Source organism: Hyperolius riggenbachi, chromosome 9 (genome assembly GCF_040937935.1).
Source record: "Hyperolius riggenbachi isolate aHypRig1 chromosome 9, aHypRig1.pri, whole genome shotgun sequence".
Taxonomy (NCBI): domain Eukaryota; kingdom Metazoa; phylum Chordata; class Amphibia; order Anura; family Hyperoliidae; genus Hyperolius; species Hyperolius riggenbachi.
In genome coordinates this window covers 27593417-27616048 of record NC_090654.1, presented here as the reverse complement: position 1 = coordinate 27616048, position 22632 = coordinate 27593417, and the positions used below count along the sequence as shown (strand labels likewise).

At 44.3% G+C, this 22632-nt stretch overlaps 1 protein-coding gene across 1 annotated transcript in view; it reads right to left on the bottom strand.

Moving 5' to 3' along the window:
- Window positions 1-17690, bottom strand: part of LIX1L (limb and CNS expressed 1 like) — a 45944-nt gene extending 28254 nt beyond the window's left edge. Inside the window, exon 1 of the mRNA XM_068251437.1 lies at window positions 17329-17690. Coding sequence (XP_068107538.1) covers window positions 17329-17536 — 208 coding nt within the window. The 5' untranslated portion in view covers window positions 17537-17690. The remainder of the gene's footprint in view (window positions 1-17328) is intronic.
- Between the last annotated feature and the right edge of the window lie 4942 nt (window positions 17691-22632).

Below are 22632 nucleotides of genomic sequence, written 5' to 3'. Positions count from 1 at the left end.
ATAGCCCAAACAAATGTATAATCTGTGTAGGATTTAATTAAGGAAGATTTTTCCCAATCAATGATCCAACCTAGATCTTGTAGTAAGACTATTGTCGTAACAATCTGATCTCTTACCGAATTGGGAGATGTCCCCCAAAACAGAAATTTAAGGTAACCCAAAATGTTAACCTTTCTCTGTCTAAGTATAGCTAGAACCCCAGACATTACCTTCATAAACAACCCTGGAGCTGAGGATAATCCGAAGGGCAAAGCATTAAACTGATACATTCTTACCTCTCCCTCCATTTGGAAGGCAAACCTTAAGCATTATTGAGAAGCCAGATGTATCGGTAATTGAAGATACGCATCTTTTCAGTCTAGAAAGGCTTGGAAATCGTCCTTCTGTAAGAGATGAATAATAGATCAAATCCATCCTGAATCTTCTGTATTTTACCTTCTGGTTTAGACTCTTTAAATTTAGTATGAACTGATAATTTCCCTGTAGCTCCTTTACTAGACAAAACACAGGGTAATAGAATCCCTGTCCTCTGACATTTCGGTACTTCTCGAATTACCCTTTTTTCTAAACAGGGAAAGGACTTTCGATTGTAGGGCTGAAAACTTTATTTGGTCCTGCAAACGGGGAGTAATGCAAAAGCTCTTAAAAGGAGGCTGGCTGAACTCTATTCTGTATCCCTCCAAAAAAACACCTTAAAGGCTCTTTCCCACTAAGACGTTGCGTTAGATGCGACGCTAAGGTCACATAACGTGCCCCCAACGCAACGCATGTGAGCTTTGAAGTTGGATGCTATTTAGAGCCACGTTATGCGTACCCTGATGGGTCTGTGATGCGTACTTTTTGACGCCTACTATCGGACGAAAACGGCGCATGCGGCAAAAGACTGTGGAGAGCACGTGATCGGAAAACTCCGCATCACCTGCCAGCCAATAAGCGGCCGCTCCAGGACGTTAACACTGCAGTGCATATTAATTAGTCATGTGGCTGGCCACAACAGCGGACTCTCCTTCTGCAAGAAAAAACAAAAAACACACATTATTGAGCATATGCAAACAGTCTAATGCGGCTAAAACCGTGTATAACGCACAGCATGATGCACTTTCTTTAAACGTCCAGCGTTAGAGTGTAACACAACGTGGGCACTGTGAACAGCCCATTGATTTTTCATTACTGTGAGCTGGGCTGCGTTACAAGCTGCTCTAACCTGCGCCTGTAACGTCCCACTGTGAAAGAAGCCTAAATAACCAATATTTTGTGCACTGTAGTTGCCAGGTTTTGAAATTTGCAATTCTCCATCTCACTGGAATACTAGCGTCATTGCTTATCTGACTTCTTGGTAAAAGTGAAGTTGGACTTAGGGCCGGTTCACATTACAAACGCGGACGGCCACGCATGCGGAACGCAACGCGTACGAACGCACGCCATCCGCGTTTGCATGCGTTGCGTGGCTGATCCCATCACTGAAAAGTAAATGGGACAGCCGCACGTTTTTGCTAAATCTGCGTGCAGCATGCGTTCGGAACGCATGCAGTGTGAACATCAGACAGTGCACTCTATGCACTGTCTGATGTCGTGCGTGTTGGCCTTCTGCACGCGTTTCCAAAACGCAGCTGGAAACGTGTGCAGTCTGAACAGGCCCTTAGGCTTCTGTGACTTGTAGAGAGCCCATCTCCTGCCCTTAGAGGACTAGGGATCTGACTTATTCTTAGAAGGAGGGACGAAAGGACCGTTTACTTTGAAAAGGTCCTTTCTTAAAGGAATACTATCGATACCCAAGTGTTTTAAAATGACAATGTACAAATAATGTCTAAGTTGCTGTGTAAACATTTTCCTACTTTTCATGTTAAATATCAGAGGCAAAAGCTGTAATTTACTGAGGGTAGGATTAGCTATATTGGGACAAATCAATTGCAGAAGGGGTGTCTACTTCAATGCACAGCCAGAGTTGCATATCGGACTACAGAAAGCAAATATCAAACAAACTCTGAAAGCAAAAAACAGTATGAAAAGCTGTAACAATTAGTTACATTTCCTCTGCTCTCTACAGACACTTCAGTCCGAAACAGGACACAGAAGCTGCAGCTGTTCTCTCTGTCACACACAGTTACACAGAGTTATCTGATCAAGTGTGAGGGAAATTTCCCCTCTCCTCATGGCTCAGAGTCAGTTTTGTCAGTAAAGTTTGAAAGCATTTTGATAACAGTAAACAAAGAGGTTGCTACTAAAATGTATACACCAGTACTTAGCAACACTTCCCAAACAATTCCTGTGTCAATTGAAAATATGTGAATCGATAGAATTCCTTTAACAGGAATACTTTTTTTTTTTTTTTTTTTAATGTGTGTCTGCCGTTCTGTCTAGAGGGTTGTCTAACTGACTCAAACAGCAGACCCCCTTCACAAGGTACACCACATAACTTGATTTTGAATTGTCATCATTCCAAGTTTTTACCCATACACCTCTTCTGGCTGAATTAACTAATGCCGTAGTTCTGGCCATAAGTTTAACCGTATCATCTGAAGCGTCCACTAGATAATTGGAAGCATTCCAAACTTTAGGGAAATCATTCAAAATTTCCCAGAAAAGCTCAAAAAAGTAGGTCAGTTTTGTTTGATACCCTTGAAAAATATGGATCTAATTTAGGCGGGGTTCCCCAAAACCCTGATCTTCAGGAGAAAAACAACATTTAGATAATGATCTGGGCCAAAAAAAAAAAACAAAACTTTTCCTAGATTATCCCACTCCTTAATCCTAATCTTAAGAGTAGAATGGACTGGAATAAGCCGAGAATGAGGATCCGCCAAACTCTCATACATTTGATCCAAAGGTGTCAAAGATTTCTGCTCAGACTTAATACCTATTAGTAAGTCTTTCATTAATTCAGGAAAAAAACATTGCGGTTAGGGCTCTTTCCTACTATGAAATGCGATCGCAACCGCATTTGCGATCCCAATCGCACTTCAATTTCCACTATGCGATTGCGCTACTATACTTATAGTACAGCTCAATTGCATACAATGCAGGAGGATGACGATTGTGCTTTGTCCAAATCGAATCGCAATCAGATTGCACTAATGGAAATTGCTGCTGCAGTTTCCATTAGTTTAACGTACCTCGTGATCAGAATCAAATCGTAACTCGCAGAGTAATGAAAAAAAGGCCCTTAGTTTTACTCAAATCTTCCTCCTAGTTTGATACATTTTCTCTGTGCAGAGAGAGTTACTATAAAGGAGGCAGCCCCAGCATTCCTTTACATGTGCATTTTTGTTTAAATTGCCTCTCCTTGCCCTGAATCTGTCTAGTTCTTTTAAACAATCTATTTAATTGCTGCAGCTTAGAAGAACTTCAAGAATGTTACACATGCAGGCTTTCTGATGTGAAATTTATCTGAAAACAGGTACCCAAGGGGTTAAAAACACAGCCTGGGTATTCCGGGATGCAGTTTGTTCTGCTCTCACTGCAGCTGCCTGGGAGGTCTGTCTTTAACCTTCAGTGACCTGTGTTGTGATAATCTCCGCACAAGGTGTTAATTTCTGGCACCTGCTCAGGAATTATAAATTTTTATGCGGACACAGGTTTTATGAATGCACAGTTTACTAAATGGTGGGTAAAGTCAGCTGTTTTGAGCATTACCGCATGCAGGAATGCTCAATAAATAGAGGCCTATGTCTCTTGGAAGCAGGAGGCATAGTTAGAGGTGCAGACAACATAGGAGATGATGGATTAGCTATAACAGGTAGATAAGCCATAGCAGTACTAGTCCCAGGCCCATCTGAAGCAGCTGAGGCGGTAGAAGCAATAGCAGAATCTTTAATTTCCTATTGCTGTGGACCTTCTCTGTACAATACTGGCACAATTTCCATTCAGAGTTGCCAATCCATGCTGACTGGACTGAGTAGAAGATTTTTCAGACTTTTCAACCTTCTCAGTCTTATGTCTTTTGGGGTATAAAACATAATAAACGATAGCCAGCCATTAGACAAATCCCTCTATACATAACATACATCCAGCCAAGCAGAAGAAACATAATTACATCTACTTGCCAGAGAGGGATCCTGGGCAGATTCAGCAGATTGTGCAGGAGCTGACCCAGAGGCGTCCTCCATGATCTCAGCCACAAACCAGAGTGCATCATGGACTCTACAAACTTATACCTGTGCTGCTGATTTGATGCAGCTGATCCAATTATGCATGCGGCCCCTGCCGGCTAAGCATATGCTTAATCAGCTTCTTACCTTAAGGAATCAGCTGTATGCCGATTCCTAATCACCGCCGCGGCCCCTGCCGCCCGGCTCAGACTTCAGATCACGCGGGACGCCAGCGCGTGACTACCTCCGGTTCAACCGGAAGTGAACTCTCTCCAATGCACGCACCTGCGCGCATAAAGTTGCTGCCTCCAATGGAGAAGCCTCCTCCACGCTGCAGGGCTCCGACTGTTCACTGAACAGTGCTGCTTGGAGCCCTGGAAAACGCTGCCCCTGCCGCCTGACATGGATGGCACTCCTGGAGACCTCTCCCATGCATCCCGTCCGGGACAGGAAACTAAACTGAGGTACTGTGGCAGGTGTAGTATCTTATATGTGGCTGCCTATTGCTTATGCAAATTCTTCTTTTAACAGTTTCCTGTCCACAGTGGGGAGGGAGACCAGTCTCATCCAGGGGTGCTGTCCGAAATGACGTTCTGGGAAACATGTGTTATGTAAGTAGATCAAGTATTTATCTACTTATATATGTTTTTTTCCCCTGGCATAATATGGCTAATCCTACTGCTTTAAATGAGAGAGATATGGAGGCTGCCATATTTCGTTCCTTGTATACAATGCCAGTTGTCTGGCAGCCCTGCTGAGCTTCTTGCTTAACCTCCCTAGCATTCTGAATGAGCTGAGCTTCTTGCTTACAGGAGTTGTCAGGGAAATTGTAAAATAAACGCTACTTACCGGGGGCTTCCTCCAGCCCCAAGCTCCCAGGACGTCCCACGCCGCAGCTCTGCCCGCAGCAGTTTGCCGGAGCTCCGACCCGGTCCCCGGCAATGACGTCAGAGCGCCCTGGAGGTCCTGTACTGCGCCTGCGCGATCGGCGCTGTCAATCACCGCCACGTGGGCCGGAGCGGACTGCTGGCTGGAGGAAGCCTCCGGTAAGTAGCGTTTATTTTACTATAATTTCCCTGACAACTCCTTTAAAGAAAACCTGAACTGAAAATTAAGTCAAATGAAAAGTCAAAATAAGCATACACAAGTCATACTTACCTTCCATGTAGTCTACTCCTCAGTGTCTTTCTCCTCTCCCGCGTCCTGTTCACTGTGATCAAGGGAATTTTCCGTCCTCCATTTTGAAAATGTCCATTACCCCATAACCGCTTTCTGGTCAGCACACAGTTAAACTGTAACATCGCCCACTTGAGCCATAGTAAAACATGGACATTACCTGGTACATCAGTTTTCCTCTCCGCTATAACTGACAGCAACTGATATTTTACTGGCAGCAACTGATATATTTCAGATCTGACAAAATGTTGTCAGAACTGGAAGGGATTATTGTCAGAAGAAAATGGTGAGCTTCTGATGGGAACTGATGGCAAGGTAACTATGTAATGTTCATTTGAAGTTACCTCATGTGTTCATTTCAAATATTTTGACTCAGTACAGGTTCTCTTTAAGTAGTGTCTGAGTCAAAACACTAAAAGCATATGGCTAATCCAGTAAAAGCTGTCAAAGTACCTGATCTGCTGCATGCTTGTCCAGGGTGTATAGTTACAAGTACTAAAGACACATGATCAGGAGGATATCCAGGCAACTGGTATGGTTTTAAAGGCAATAAATATGGCAGCCTCCATATCCCACTCGCTTCAGGTTCCCTTAAAGTTTATGTACCTTTTCCCCCCACTATTAAAAAATGTAAAAAGTTCTGATTTTTCAATTCAAGCTATTCAGGGTCATTTTTCTTTCAGTTGCTCAAAACTGAACATGCAATGGGTTGGATGTAAAAGCCGAGGACAATAACTTTCATGGATTCCACCTAAGAAAATAAAAAAAAAAAATTGACAGTTCTGCCGTTTAACATTCCAGCCTGGAGTCTGCCCAGAGCAGCAATTAGACAACAGATGTAAGATCCGCAGCTGCTACTATTCTATATTCTGCACAGACGCGAGTCGAGCCAGCCCGCCGCAGCAGCCGTACGACTCAAGAGGTGCCTCGTTCTCTGTTCGCCAAAGAGTAGTTTATTAAAAAATGTAAACATTTCACTCTGTGACAAGGGTCTGGTGACGTCAGGCTGCAATGATCCCTTGTAGCAGAGAGGCAGACCACACAGCAGCCCACTCCAAGGCTTTGTGGGATTAGTCTGAGCGAGCGGATTGTGTACAGGAGATTTCTGAGAACAGCTGGGGATGGGATTAGGCAGGGAGTCTCGCCTGGTGCTCAGGGTGCATCCTGAAAAAGGGCTCCCCCTGCAAGATGTAGACGGGAACCCCAAACAGGCAGACCTGCAGTGTGGGGAGAGGTGTGTTCTTAAAGTGAACCTCCGGACTAAAAATCGACTCAGCAGCACTGAAAAGGCTTTGTGTTTCTTTAACAGTTTCACAGCATCAGAACTTTGTTTCTCTTATACAAGCCTCATTTTTAGCTGCACAGAAGAAAACTGCCCGGGCTTTTTTCCCCTGATGCTGTGCAAAGCATGATGGGATTTCTGATTTTGTTCTCATTCTGCTGTTTTGGTGCAATTTTTTTTTTTTTACACTTTGAATTTGACATTTGAAGCCTAGTGTGCGCAGCTGGGAGGGGTGATCAGGACATAGGATAGTTGGAACTGTGTCTTCTGCTCCTTGTCACCTCCTTTCAACCAAAAAGATGGCTGCCCCCATGACAAAGATGGCAGCCCCCATGAATCACAAACATTTGCCTGTTCTTTTAAAACAGAGTGGGTAAGAAACTATATTACCTATCTATTCTAATTAACATAACTAATGTAACTTGATGACAGTATGTTTGTATAGGCTGAAGTTCCCCTTTAAGGCAACTACAAGTCTCAGAATGCCCTACAGTCCACCGCAGCATGCAGTGATGTTAGTAGGCCTGCACGAGTTTAGGAAAAAAAATTAAGTACAATTTTTTCTGTCAAAAACTGAGATTTCGATTTTTTTTCACGATTTTCTTCAAATCAAGCTTTAGCATTAAACTCACAATGTACAATGTACAACTCCGAGGTGCCTCGTTCTCTGTTCAGTTGGACACCAAAGAGTAGTTTATTAAAAAATGTAAACATTTCACTCTGTGACAAGGTCTGATGATGTCAGGCTGTAATGATCCCTTGTAGCAGAGAGGCAGACCACACAGCTGTTAGGCCCAGTGCACACCGAGCGGTTTTAGCAGCATTTTTGGGGACCCAGCAGGAAACCTCATAGGGAACAGTTCTTCAAACACAGCACCCACTACAGCACAAAGTGTTGTGACTGGCCAAATAGTGTGGGCATGGTTTACAAAAAAAAAAAGTTTTGAATGCTTGCTAAGAAATCTTGTACAGTAAGTCATTAACCACTTCCGGACCAGCGCGGTTGAAATCTACTTCCTGCAGGTGGCTATGCGGCTCTGACAGGATGCAGAATTAAGCCATCGCCGCCGCTCTGCCCTCGCCGCAACTCACTCGCACTGCCGTCTGACGGCAGGGCTCTGTGAGACGGTCAGGAGCCGTTTTCATTGGCTCCTGACCCGGTCATCACTGTAAACTAATCCCATTGGCTTAAAGGGAACCTTAACTGAGTGGGATATGGATGTTTCCTTTTAAACAATACCAGTTGCTTTGCAGTCCTGCTGATCTCTTTGGCTGTAGTAGTGTCTGAATCACACACCTGAAACAAGCATGCAGCTAATCCAGTCTGACTTCAGTCAGAGCACCTGATCTGTATGCTTGTTGAGGGGCTGTGGCTGCAAGTATTAAGAGACACAGGATCAGCAGGAGAGTCAGGCACTGGTCCGGAACGCATACAGTGTGAACATCAGACAGTGCAGTCTATGCACTTTCTGATGCCGTTCGTGTCTGCCTCCTGCACACGTTGCCGAAATCCGGACGGCAACGCGTGCAGTGTGAACTAAAGGGCCAGAGACTGCTGGTACGGAAGTAGTTAAAAGTTATCGCCTAAACTTTTTTCGTTACGTTTTCAGACAACCTATCGGAAACCTAGCAGTTTAAGAGGGTGCTGTCCACCCAATCACGTTTGTTGAATTTCCGTATGAGATTTCCTGCTGGGTCCCCTAAAGTAGATTAAAAAAAAATCAAAATCAAAACTTGATTTTGCCTAAATTTAACAGAAATGCATTTAAGTCTGTGAGGCATAAGAAAACAAATTTGTGCATAGAAGAAAACACATTTGTTCACATAAAAGCATTAAAGGACTATGGGCATGAGAAAGTTATATTTTCACAAAATTAAGCATCACTGCAAAATTACAGATCATGATTATGATCACATGCAAAAGTTCACAACAGTCTAAAGCTCAACACACACCATACAATCTTGGTTGTACAGATTTACCAAATCTATGTAATATAAGGGCCAACAGATTGAAAATACCTTGAATGATTGATTGGATAAGCTCTTGTACTACATGAAAGTGGTAAGCTTGAACAACCAAGAGTGTATGGTATGTGTTGAGCCTTTAGATTTTACATTATGGTTTCACAGCCAAATTACAACTATGCACAATTCAAACTCATCACTATAAAGTGATAGAGAACAGAGGCGCCAAAAGGATGAAAAACTATTAAAAAGGTTAAAAAGTGCTAAGGAGGCAGTGGTGGACTTACCTCCTACAAGCAGACACAAGAAGCTGTGTCTGCTTGTAGGAGGTAAGTCCGGATAACACCTGGCGCCAGGTGTTACCCGGACCGAAAGTTGTTGTGTACTCCAACTATCTATTGCCTGATGAAGTGGGTCTAAGCCTGCGAAACGTGTTGCAAATAACCCCCTGGAGTGTACCAATAAAATTAACTTTTTTTTTAATACACAGCTTCTTGTGTCTGCTTGTAGGAAATAAGTGCACCACTGCCTCCTAAGCATTTTTTAACATTTTAATAGTTTTTATTCTTTTGGCGCCTCTGTTCTCCATCACGTTATATTTGAGACCCACCCATGGTGGAGGGGGTTACCCCTTTTTTCTTCCTGACTACAGAGAGCGACTTCTTAATCCTGAGTGGGGACAGGACCATCTCCCCAGCTGCCCATACAGTGGTTGCCTGGAGGTAACCCTGGTTTGTGAGTATAAAGTTGTACTCATTTCATAAACCCGTTATTACTTACTACACTGTATTGGGCTCTCGGTTCTCTCTTTTACATACAAACTTATCACTAGTTTCACATTTAATGGAGCGAATACAATTGGACCAATGAAATGCTGTAGCTGATGCTTTTGACTGACCCCATTCTAAACAGCATTAAATTGAATTGGCTCAAAATTATAAGCATCTCAATGACCATCCATATCTGCCAAATCTTCAATAATTAGCCCATTATTGCAATTTCCGTAAGTGACTGGACATGTGATGGGATGTTCCGCAAGGCAGTTCCTCTTGTTCTGCATGGACTTTAGCAGGAACTTTGCATCGGATTAGTCCTATTCAGAGGACCAATAGTAGATATCTGTCAGCCTAATTGATTAGTCATCTGTCAGGTAACGCAATCAGCTTCTGAATCTAATTTTCTCTCTTTAAAGGGAACCAGAGACGAAGCACCCTTGTGTATTTTACCATATATATCAGTAAGAACATTAGAGAAAACACTTACCATGCTCTCTGTTTCATCCTCACTGCTAAAAGTGTCTGTTATCAGCTGTGATAAGAATCCCGGACTGAGCATTCAGTCTGGCTCTGCATTCATAGTCATAGCAGAGCCACAAGGGGGCAGGCTTGGGCTTGAAAAGACACCAGAGAAGACAGACTCAGCTATAATCTTTCCGTAGCAAAGATAGACTGAGTGCTCAGTCGGGATTCTTATCAGAGGTGATAACAGTCAGATTAAACAGAGAACAATGAAACAAAGAGCAGATTAGGCGTTTACTGTCATGTTCCCACTGATTTATAAGGTAAAATACAAGAGGGTGTTTCATCTCTGGTTCTCTTTAAAGGAGTTATCAGGGAAAATCTTGAGAATGAGCTTTACTTACCTGGGGCTTTCTCCTGCCCCTTGCAGCCGACTGTCCCACGCCAACCGCTCTGCTCTGCCGTCCCGGTCTCTGTGCACGGTGTAGAGGCCGACCCCGAGGTCGTCCGCACTGCGCCTGCGCGAACCGCCATTGTCAATCAAGCCCACGTTGTATGCGGCGGACTGCACAGGCACAGAACTACTGTGCCTGCGCAGTAAGCTGCGTACAACGGGGCTTGAGTGACTGCAGCGGTTAGCGCAGGCACACGACCTCGGGGTCGTCCTCCGCACCGTGCATGGAGACCAGGACAGCGGCGCAGAGTGGTCGGCGTGGGACAGTCGGCTGCAAGGGGCAGGAGAAAGCCCCAGGTGAGTAAAGCTCATTCTCAAGATTTTCCCTGATAACTCCTTTTAGGGCCCATTTACACTAGAAGCGCTTTTCTGAGCGTTTTGATTAGCGTTTTTTAAAATCGCTCCCATTCGCTTTCATTTAAATCACGGTAAAAAAAGCCACGATTTTCGCGTACGCAACGATTTTTCCACGATTTTAATGAAAGTGAGCGATTTAAAAAAAAACGCTACTTTAAGAATTTGCAAGTCAGCAATGATCTATGTACAGTTTTAGGAGCACAATTGTATATACAGAATGGAAAATGTAGCGTGATCGGGATCTACCAAGTCCTTTGCGATCTACCGGTAGATCGGGATCTACTCAATGGGCACCTCTGCACTATAGGAACCCCTTTATCCACTATTATATCCCCCCTCCCCCTCTAAAGAGAACTCGTTATTTATGAAATATGCCCTTGATACGAGTATATTTGAAATCGGCGCCGGTAGACTTGGGCGCAGGATACAGCGGTATATGGCTGATCCTGCTTCTGCACAAGTCCGGGCCGATTTAATTACTATTCCCCCTCCAGGCCGCCATGGATAGTGGGGGAATGAAATAATTCGGCTTCCAGCGATTGCTGGAGGCCGAATTATTGTGTTTTTAAGCAACCTCGACTCCGTCTTCTGACGGAGCCGACGTTACTCACTGAGCGCTGCAATAGGAGTGATTCCTATTATAGTCTATGGTGGCGCCGGCTGCGCCCAAATCTAGCAGCGCTGAAAAGCACTGCTCCGCTTGATACACCCTTATTACCTATAATGCCCCCCTTCACCTCTATAGTATCCACTCACTATACCTCCTTCCCCTCTATTGCATCCCCTTTATTCACTATAATACCCCCTCTCTAAAGATAACTATCTATGTAATATAATGCCCCCATTGATACCCCCTCATTACCTATAATGCCACCCCCCCCCCCTTAGATACCCCCTCACAACTCCTTCCCCTTTATACACTATACTATCCCCTCCCCCTCTAAAGATAACTTTATCTATGAAATATAATGCACTCATTGATGCCCCCTCATTACCCATAATGCCCCCTTCTCTATAGATACCCCCTTTATAGGAACCTATTTATTCACTATTATACAGTGGTGTGAAAAACTATTTGCCCCCTTCCTGATTTCTTATTCTTTTGCATGTTTGTCACACTTAAATGTTTCTGCTCATCAAAAACCGTTAACTATTAGTCAAAGATAACATAATTGAACACAAAATGCACTTTTAAGGCTGCTTACACACTAAGACGTTACAGGCGCACGTTAGGGCGCCTGTAACGTTCCCCCAACGCACAGCAATGTAACACAAGTGGGCTGTTCACACAGCCCACGTTGCGTTACATGTAATGCTGCACGTTGTTCGGAAAGTGCAGCATGCTACGGCGTTAGAACGGCTATAGCCGCGTTTCGACTGTTTGCACATGCGCAGTGGGGGGGTGAGAGGAGGCGGGGAGATGCTGCTACAGTAGCCGCGCACATGGCTACTTAATATACACTGCACTGGCGGCCGCTGATTGGCCGGCGGGACCACGTGATGCAGAGTGTCTCGCTCCGCATCACGTGGTCCCGCCGGCCAATCAGCGCCACTCTGGGAGACCTTATACGGAAAGAGCCGCCTGACGCGGCTCACTCTACCGTCCTCTCCCGCACCACCATACGTTGCATTAGGTGCACGTTATGCGACCTTAACGTAGCACCTAATGCAACGTCTTGGTGTGCAAGTAGCCTTAAATGATGTTTTTTATTATTTAGTGAGAAAAAAAACTCCAAATCTACATGGCCCTGTATGAAAAAGTGATTGCCCCCCTTGTTAAAAAATAACTTAACTGTGGTTTATCACACCTGAGTTCAATTTCTGTAGTCACCCCCAGGCCTGATTACAGCCACGCCTGTTTCAATCAAGAAATCACTTAGGGCTCGTTTCCACTATAGCGAATCCGCATGCGGGCACTGCACGCGGATTCGCATAGGTAATTTAAGTGGATGGGGCTGTTTCCACTTGTGCGGCTGCGGCAGCGTTTTTTGGTGCGGCAGAAATCTGCACGGCAGGGCCGTCAGATTTCGCGTGCAGAAGGAATGTGCGCGAATCGCTGCTAATGTAACTAATAGGGAAATCGCATGCGGGGTGACCATGCGTTTTTTGACGCGAAATCGCATGCGATTTCGCATAGGTATTAATGTTATTTCACTCAGGCAGTGACATGGTTAAAATCGCATACAGCCTTACCTATGCGGAATCGCATGCGAAATCGCGGCAAAAACGCATGCGGAATCGCACCCGCATGCGATTTTGTCCGCGGTGGAATGCAGGCGATTCCGCACCGCACTAGTGGAAACGAGCCCTTAAATAGGAGCTATCTGACACAGAGAAGTAGACCAAAAGCCCCTCAAAAGCTAGACATCATGCCAAGATCCAAAGAAATTCAGGAACAAATGAGAACAAAGTACTGTAATTGAGATCTATCAGTCTGGTAAAGGTTATAAAGCCATTTCTAAAGCTTTGGGACTCCAGCGAACCACAGTGAGAGCCATTATCCACAAATGGCAAAAACGTGGAACAGTGATGAACCTTCCCAGGAGTGGCCGGCCAACCAAAATTACCCCAAGAGCGCAGAGAAAACTCATCCGAGAGGCCACAAAAGACCCCAGGACAACATCTAAAGAACTGCAGGCCTCACTTGCCTCAATTAAGGTCAGTGTTCACGACTCCACCATAAGAAAGAGACTGGGCAAAAACGGGCTGCATCGCAGATAACCAAGGCGCAAACCACTTTTAACCACTTAAGCTCTCAGTCGTTTTCACTTTATGCATCCGAGCAATGGTTACCTCCCATTCATTAGCCTATAACTTTATCACTACTTATCACAATTAACTGATCTATATCTTGTTGTTTCCGCCACCAATTAGGCTTTCTTTAGGGGGTACATTTTGCTAAGAGCCACTTTACTGTAAATGCATTTTAACAGGAAGAATAAGAAAAAAAACTGAAAAAATTCATTATTTCTCAGTTTTCGGCCATTATAGTTTTAAAATAATACATGCCTCCATAATTAAAACCCACGTATTGTATTTGCCCATTTGTCTCTGGTATTTCACCGTTTAAATTATGTCCCTATCACAATGTATGGCGACAATATTTTATTCGGAAATAAAGGTGCATTTTTTCCGTTTTGCATCCATCACTATTTCCAAGCTTATATAAAAAAAAAAAAAAAAAAAAAAAAAAAAAAAAAAGAAATAGAAATATTTCATCTTTACATTGATATTTAAAAAGTTTAGACCCTTAGGTAAATATTTGTGTTTATTGTAATTTTTTTATTTTTTTTTTATTAACCATTTACCGCCATCCTAACGTATTAAAACGTCATGCTTACCGCTATTAACAGCAACATGACGTTTTAATACGTCGCGCATTCCCGCCGCTGCTACCGCCGTGTGTCCGCCGCTACCGCCGCCATTACCGTCGGGATCCCGTGCTGGGCGATTGGGGAAGAGGACTGAACAGTCCTCTACCCAATCGCAGTGCCTGGAGTGAATGGACGTGACCGCGAACAGCGGCTACGTCCATTCACATAAACAGGAAATGTAACAGTTTAATAAAGTGTGTAAAAAAAAAAAAAAAAAAAAGTGAACACGTCCTATGAGTGTTCACCAGCGCCATCTTGTGGCCAAAAAGTATATTACACTTACAAAATACATACATTTTCAAGTATATACACATCATTAATAAAATTACACTTCCAACCCTCCCCCCCCAAAAAAAACACTTGTAAAAAAAAAATCAGCTTAAAAAAAAAAAAAAAATAGTTGCCTTAGGGATTCAGCTTTTTTTATTCTATATTTTATGGGGGAAAATTAATTTTAATTTATTACATAGGGGCTTGTAATTATGGCCAGAACAAACAGAAAAATAACCACTTATATTTCAAAATAATATACTGTCGCCATACATTGTGGTAGGGACATAATCTAAACGGTTTAATTATCGGGACCACTGGGCAAATACAACGTGTTTGTTTTATCCACAGGAGAATGTTTAATTTTAAAACTATAAAGGCTGAACACTGAGAAATAATGATTTTTTTTCTTTTTTTTTCTGTTTTTCTCATTAAAATGCATTTAGAATAAAAAAATTCTTAGCAAAATGTACTATCCACAGAAAGCCTAATTGGTGGCGAAAAAAACGAGGTATAGATCATTTTCTTGTGATAAGTAGTAATAAAGTTATTAGGGAATAAAAGGGAGGAGCGCTGACAACTGAAAATTGCTCTGGTCCGTTAGGATAAAAACCCTTGGGGGTGAACTGGTTAAAGGACTTACGAGGCCAAGAGGAGTAAAAAAAGTTAATTACTTGCATGGTCGTTTCAGGCACGGAGGACGCCGTCCGCGCCCTCCGTGCCGCTCCGCCGGGTCCCCCCGCTCATTATCCCCCCGGGCCGGCTCCCGACCCCACGGCCCGAGTCGGGTTCTCCTGCCTCTTCAAAGATGGCCGCAGCTGCACAGTCCGCCTGGTCGCGAGTGCGGCTGCGCAGCTCTAGGGCCAACCCCCCCCGATCCACGCTACGTAGCAAAAGAACATCATACCAACAGTAAAATATGGTGGTGGTAGTGTGATGGTCTGGGGTTATTTTGCTGCTTCAGGACCTGGAAGGTTTGCTGTGATAGATGGAACCATGAAGTCTACAGTCTACCAAAAAATCCTGAAGGAGAATGTCCGGCCATCTGTTCGTCAACTCAAGCTGAAGCGATCTTGGGTGCTGCAGCAGGACAATGGCCTCAATTCACTAAGATCATGCTGGAGATAATAAGGCAAGAGAAACCGTACCACCACACAGTAAGAGTTATCTTCTCTCTTCATTCCTTACGTTACTTCCTATGTCGTTAATTTACCTCCTCTGTAGTTATTTTCACACGCAGTTAATTAACAGCCTGTCTAAAGGTGCGTACACACATGCGACTATAGTCGTTTGTAACGATCGTTCCCCGATCTTTACCAACGACGATCGTTACAAAAAACGAACCACCGACTATTAAGGCAAACGACGAACGAGCCAAATCGCTACAAAAGAAAGTTCTGTCTCGGCGGATTTTAACCAACGACGATCGTTTGCAAAAGTAGTACATCGTTGGAAACGGTCGTTCGTACTAGGCTTGACATGCGCATTTCACTATTTCTCTGTGAAACTTCTCATTTTTATGCGCAGGCGCAATAGTTGCTTTACGTAATGTAACGTTCGTTCTAACGATCAGATCGTTACACACCTTTTAAAACTATCTTTACTTAGGTCGTTCTTTCATCAATTAAAAGTTCGTTCGTCGTTCTCAACGAACGATCGTTGTCGCATGTGTGTACGTAGCATAACTCTGGAGTTATTTTAAGGATTGGAGAGTTAACTTAAAGACAGAAGAGTTAACGTTAGGTTTGCCTGAGGTAAAATGTTTCCTGAATACTACATGCCTCATCACCATGGTAACAACTCTAGAAACATTATTAAAGACAGGAGATAAGCTTAGTGAATTGAGGCCAATGACCCAAAACACACCAGCAAATCCACCTTTGAATGGCTGAAGAAAAACAAAATGAAGACTTTGGAGTGGCCTAGTCAAAGTCCTGACCTTAATCCTATTGAGATGTTGTGGCATGACCTTAAAAAGGCGGTTCATGCTAGAAAACCCTCAAATAAAGCTGAATTACAACAATTCTGCAAAGATGAGTGGGCCAAAATTCCTCCAGAGCGCTGTAAAAGACTCGTTGCAAGTTATCGCAAACGCTTGATTGCAGTTATTGCTGCTAAGGGTGGCCCAACCAGTTAATAGGTTCAGGGGGAAATTTCTTTTTCACACAGGGCCATGTAGGTTTTGAGGTTTTTTTTCTCACTAAATAATAAAAACCATAATTTAAAACTGCATTTTGTGTTCAATTATGTTATCTTTGACTAATAGTTAACGGTTTTTGATGAGCAGAAACATTTAAGTGTGACAAACATGCAAAAGAATAAGAAATTAGGAAGGGGACAAATAGTTTTTCCCATCACTGTAGCTCCACCCCCTCTAAAGAACTCTTTATCTATGAAATATGCCCTTATTGATACCCCCTCATTACTTATAATGCCCCCCACCCCTATAGACAACCCCTCACTATACCTCCTTTCCCTCTATTGGACCCCCTTTATCCACTATTATATACCCTCTAAAGATAACTCTTTGTCTACTAAATATGTTATTTTGGTTGAAAAAAGACATACATCCATTGAGTTCCCCCCCCCCCACCTCCCCTCTAAAGATAGCTATCTATGTAATATAATGCCCCCACTGATACCCCCTCATTACCCATAATGCCCTGCTTCTCTATAGATACCCCTTCATCACTTATAATACCTCCTTCCCCTCTATGGCAACCCCTTTATCCACTATTATATACCCTCTAAAGATAACTCTTTGTCTACTAAATATGATGCCCCCCCATTGATACCCCCTCATTACTTACAATGCACCCCCTCCCCCCATAGATACCACCTCACTATACCTCCTTTCCCTCTATATGATGCCCTTTTATTCATGAAACACAAAACATGATGCCCCCATTGATACCCCCTCATTACCCATAATGCCCCCCTTCCCCTCTATAGATACCGCTTCACTACTTATAATACTTCCTTCCCCTCTATGGCAACCCCTTTATCCACTATTATATCCCCTCCCCCTCTAAAGATAACTCTTTATCTACTAAATATGATGCCCCCATTGATACCCCCTCATTACCCACAATGCCCCCCTCCTCTCCCCCAGTGGGGGCCTCACCTCTGCCGTAGCCCTGGGTGTGTTTGGCGAAGCTCCTCACCACAGCCTCCACCGCCTCCCTCAGCACAGCGGGGCTCCCCGACACCCCCAGAGCCAGCGGAGGGGGAGGAGCCGAGGCCTGAGCCCCGCCCGACACGCCAGGCCTGAGGGAGCGCAAAGTTCCGCCCGTCACCCCCGGCTGCAGCCGCTGAGCGCCCACCGACTCCATGTCCGCCGGAGAACGGGACCGAGAGGGGCTGCGCTGTCACTCAACACGCCGCCCACCAATCACAGGCCTCCCTAGCTGGGAGGGGCGGAGCTATGAGGCCGAATAACGGGAATGTGGAGGCTTCTCCCGTCCCTCAGCGCTACGACAGCCAATCCAACGCCACGCTCGCTGGAGAGGCGGGACTAAAGAGTGTTCACTTGTCACTCAAAACACCAACAGCCAATCACGAGGTCGAATCAACTGAGAGGCGGAGTTCTTGCAGTGAATAACGGGACTGAGAAAGCTGAGCTGTCACTCAGCTCAGCGCCGACAAATCACAGCACTCGCCGATGGGGAGGGGCGGGAGATCTGTGGACTAGCGAGCTGTCACTCAGCCCCCGGCTGGCCAATCACCAGTCTCACACGCTGGAGGGGCGGGAGGTCTGGAGATGAATAAGGCAACTGTGGCATATAGATGGGATGTCCGGATCTTTTCAAGGATTTGGATGATTCGAATCGGATCATTGAAAAGATCCGGATCTTTGAACCAAATCTTTGAACCATTTTACTAGGGAAGCATTCCATTCAGGGGTGAAATGACTAGCAGGACAGGTTTTTGCCTGCAGTGGACAGAGAAGGGGAGGGGGTGGACAGACAGAGAAGGGCCGGGAGTGGACAGAGAAGGGAGGAGGTGGACGAAATGGCCTGAAAATGGTGCAGGATGCAAATGTGCTTTTGGCGATTAACGCAAATCGCCCAAGTGAGAACGGGCCCATAGGGTATTATGGCACCAGCGCTTTAAAAAGCGCTAACGCTTGAGACAGGAAGTGACTACAGTGTGACCCTCACTGATAAGAAATTCCAACTATAAAACACTTTCCTAGCAGAAAATGGCTTGTGAGGGCAAGAAAGAGATAAAAAAGGGAATTTCTTATCAGTGAGGGTCACACTGTAGTCACCATAGATATGGATAGTCGTGAGATGCTTATAATTTTTTAGCCAATTCAATTTAATGCGGTTTAGAATGGGGGTCAGTCAAAAGCATCAGCCACTGCATTTCATTGGTCCAATTGTATTAGCTTCATTAAATGTGAAACAAGTGATGAGTTTAAATTGTGCATAGTAGTAATTTCGCAGTGAAAGCATAATGTAAAATTTTAGACTGTTGTGAAACTTGCATGTGATCGTAATTATGATCTGTAATTTTGCAGTGATGCGTAATTTTGTGAAAATGTAACTTTGTCACGCCCATAGTGTTTAAAGGACACCCAAGGCATAAATAAACTAATGAAATATACAGTTGTATCCAATCTATCTTCCTTCTCCTAAAAAATGAATTTTTAGGGCTGGTTCAGACGGACGTTTGGAGGCGTCGCGTTCATTGGCGTCGCGACGGCAATGCGTTCCGGCTTTAAGCAGCGTTCGCGTTGCGTTCGGATGCGGTCGCGTTTTTTCTTCCCCTAGGGGGACATTACCTGTCGCGGTTAACCGCCCCTCGAAGCTACATGTAGCTTCCCGGGGCTCTTTGAACGCCAGGGAAAATCGGGACCCAAACGCCGCGTTTGTGCAAACGCGCGTGAAAGCTTGGTACAAACGCTCCCATTCACTTGAATGGGAGCGTTTAACGCCAAGCCCCGAACGCTGGCAGTAAACGCTCCGCAAGCGTCCGTCTGAACCAGCCCTTAAAGAGACTCCGTAACAAAAATTGCATCCTGTTTTTTATCATCCTACAAGTTCCAAAAGCTATTCTAATGTGTTCTGGCTTACTGCAGCACTTTGTACTATCACAGTCTCTGTAATAAATCAATGTATCTTTCCCTTGTCAGACTTGTCAGCCTGTGTCTGGAAGGCTGCCAAGTTCTTCAGTGTTGTGGTTCTGCTATGCACTCCCCCCTCAGGGGGGAAAGAAACACACAAATGATCTCTTGAGATTCAAAAGGAATGCTGTATACAGCCTGCTTGTGTATGGATGTATTTTCTATGTGTGGACATGCTGTACATCAACCTACTTCCTGTTTTGGTGGCCATTTTGTTTGTTTATAAACAAACTTTTTAAAACTGTTTTTAACCACTTTTAATGCGGCGGGGAGCGGCGAAATTGTGACAGAGGGTAATAGGAGATGTCCCTTAACGCACTGGTATGTTTACTTTTGTGCGATTTTAACAATACAGATTCTCTTTAAGATATCCCACAGTTTTATATTATGTTTAAATCTACTTTTAAAGTTTTAACTGTTTTATTGTTTTTGCTCAATGACACGTTCATTGAAGTATGGTAGAGCTAAAATCTATGAACTATTGACCCTTTTTATCTATTTCCTGTCCTCATAAGCAATTTTCTGCTAGGAAAGTGTTTTATAGTTGGAATTTCTTATCAGTGAGGGTCACACTGTAGTCACTTCCTGTCTGAGTCAGGACTGAGTCAGCCACTTACATACCTGATATTTAACTCTTTCAGGCAGAGAAAGAAAAAAAAAGGAACACCGCCTAGATATTTGTGTGCTAGGCACTGTACATACCCATGTCTATCTCATCATGTCACATGTCACTTCGGGTATCCTTTAATAGCAAAGCCCTCTTACATGATATAAACACCACATTTGCAGGCCATGTTAAGTAGAACAGTGGGAACAAGGGGACATTTTTTTTTTCAAAAAGACAGTATAGTTTTTGAGAAAAATGATTTTAACTTTTCAAAGGAAAATAGTATACATTTAAATGCGGTAAATGACAGTTAATGTATTTACCGCATTTACATGTACACATTTTCCTTTGAAACTTTTTAAAATCGATTTTCTCAAAAACGATAAGGTTTTTTTGAAAAAAAAATGTTTCCCCTTGTTCCCACTGTTCTACTTAAAGGGACACTTAAGTCAAACAAAAAAAAAATGAGTTTTACTCACCTAGGGCTTCCAATAGCCCCCTGCAGCTGTCCGGTGCCCTCGCTGCCTCCCTCCGATCCTCATGGCCCCGCCGGCTCCCACTTCCTGTTTCGGTGACAGGAGCTGACAGGCTGGGGACGTGAGTGATTCTTCGCGTTCCCAGACACATTAGCACCCTCTATGCTGCTATATGGTATATGATATATGCTATAGCAGCATAGATGGCGCTATTGTGGCCAGGAACGCGAAGAATCACTCGCGTCCCCAGCCTGTCAGCTCCTGTCACCGAAACAGGAAGTGGCGGCTGGCGGGGCCAGGAGGATCGGAGGGAGACAGCAAGGGCACCGGACAGCTGCAGGGGGCTATTGGAAGCCCCAGGTGAGTAACGCTCATTTTTTTTGTTTGACTTAAGTGTCCCTTTAACATACCTGGCAAATTTGTGTGTGTGTGTTTATATCATGTAAGGGGGCCTTGCTATTAACCTCTAAAGTCGTCGGGTTTTTAATCACGAATACTTTTTTCATTTTAAACTTTAAAATCGATTTTCTCAAAAACGAAGGTCTTTTTGAAAAAACGTTGTAACCACTGATCACCTTTATAATCCTTGCAATTTTGGTGATTGTAGCATGTAGGGGGCTTTGCTATTAACGTTAAAGTCAAATCCGTGATCACGGATTCTACATGTAATTATGGCTAACATCTAAGTCGCATTTGGAGCTCCGATTCAAACCCGGATCACGACCACGGCATATCCGGATTTAGATTCTGCCATGGCCGGATTTACTCGAATTCGTTATTGGGGGGTATCCGAGCATTCAGGACCACAGGCTTATTTTCTGTATTTCATGTATTTTCTACTGAAAATGTGTTAAATTAAGTCTAAACTTTATTCCCATTCGTTAAATTGATATATCTCTTATTTTCAAATGTTAATATGAAGGAAAATGAACCAGGATAGAAAGGACCAGTGTGGTTGAATTATAACAACATATTTTTCTTATAAAATCTTTATAGCATGCGTGACTAGGGGTGTGTCGTGGGGTGTGGTTAGAGGTGTGGCAGCGGATCAGCTTATTTCGGCGCGCGGCCCATAGCTGCAATGCTATGCTGCGCGGGGCGCGTATCGGTAATTCGGGGCTCTAGCGGCTGCAAGACCCCGAATTACATCTCCCTCCGAGTTATGACAACTCGGAGTGGGAATAGTTTTTAACGCCGTCTCGGAGCTTAGCGGCAGCGGTGAGAGCCGTCATTCGACTCACCGCGCCGAAGTGAGTGGCGCTAAAATAATATGCACCCCGTGTGGCAGGGGTGTGGCTTAAGTGCCCCTCTTTCTGGTCTGAAAAAGTTGGGAGGTATGGGTAATTGTGGGTGTTAGCGCACCTTAGGGCCCATTCACACTGGAACTTGGAATGTTCCATAACTGAGAGTTCTATGCAGCACCAACTGCCGTTATTTATAACCACACCCACTAACATTGTGATAGGCTAAAAGGTTGTTGTTTTTTATACATATGCACAGAGGGAGATATTCCTTGCTTGGCAGTTGGAAAAAGCTGTCATTTCGCACAATGCAACGTGGTTCACAGACAGCAAACTGTCAGGACCTTGGTCATGACCAGTGGCATAACTAGAACTCATTGGGCCCCCCTGCGAAACTTTGGATGGGGGCCTCCCTTGACCCTGCTGAACACTGAATAGGGACTGTCTACAGATCTGTGTCTGTAAAACTTTGTATGATTCCTTATTAGTGGCTGAGCAGATGCAGTCAGTAGAAAAATTGTGTAGAGAACAGAATTTTTTTTCTCCATACCCTTAGTTGTCAGTCTCTAAGAACAAGGAAAAGAAACTCCTCCCCCCACGGTGCTTCCTGCAGCTTCTGGGGCCCCCTGCAGCTGCATCCCTTGCACAGTCTATTGTTACGCTCCTGGTCATGACCACAATATCAGCCACAGGGCTGGTTCAAATTGGGGCGATTCTTCAGCTCTTTGCTGATCGCCGGCGATCAGCAAAGCGCTGCTACAACGTATCCCTATGGATACATTCACACTGCAGCGGTTGCGATTTCGATAAATCGCAAACGTGCTGCATGCAGCGTTTTGGGGGAGATTGTTCTGTGATTCTCATTCTACTGCATGCGAATCACAAGTGCAAATCGCGCTGAATCGGGAGATTTTGCCGAACACAATCGCGGGTGAAGAGCCGAGTGTTAACTGGCCCATACAGAGCCGAGCCCCCT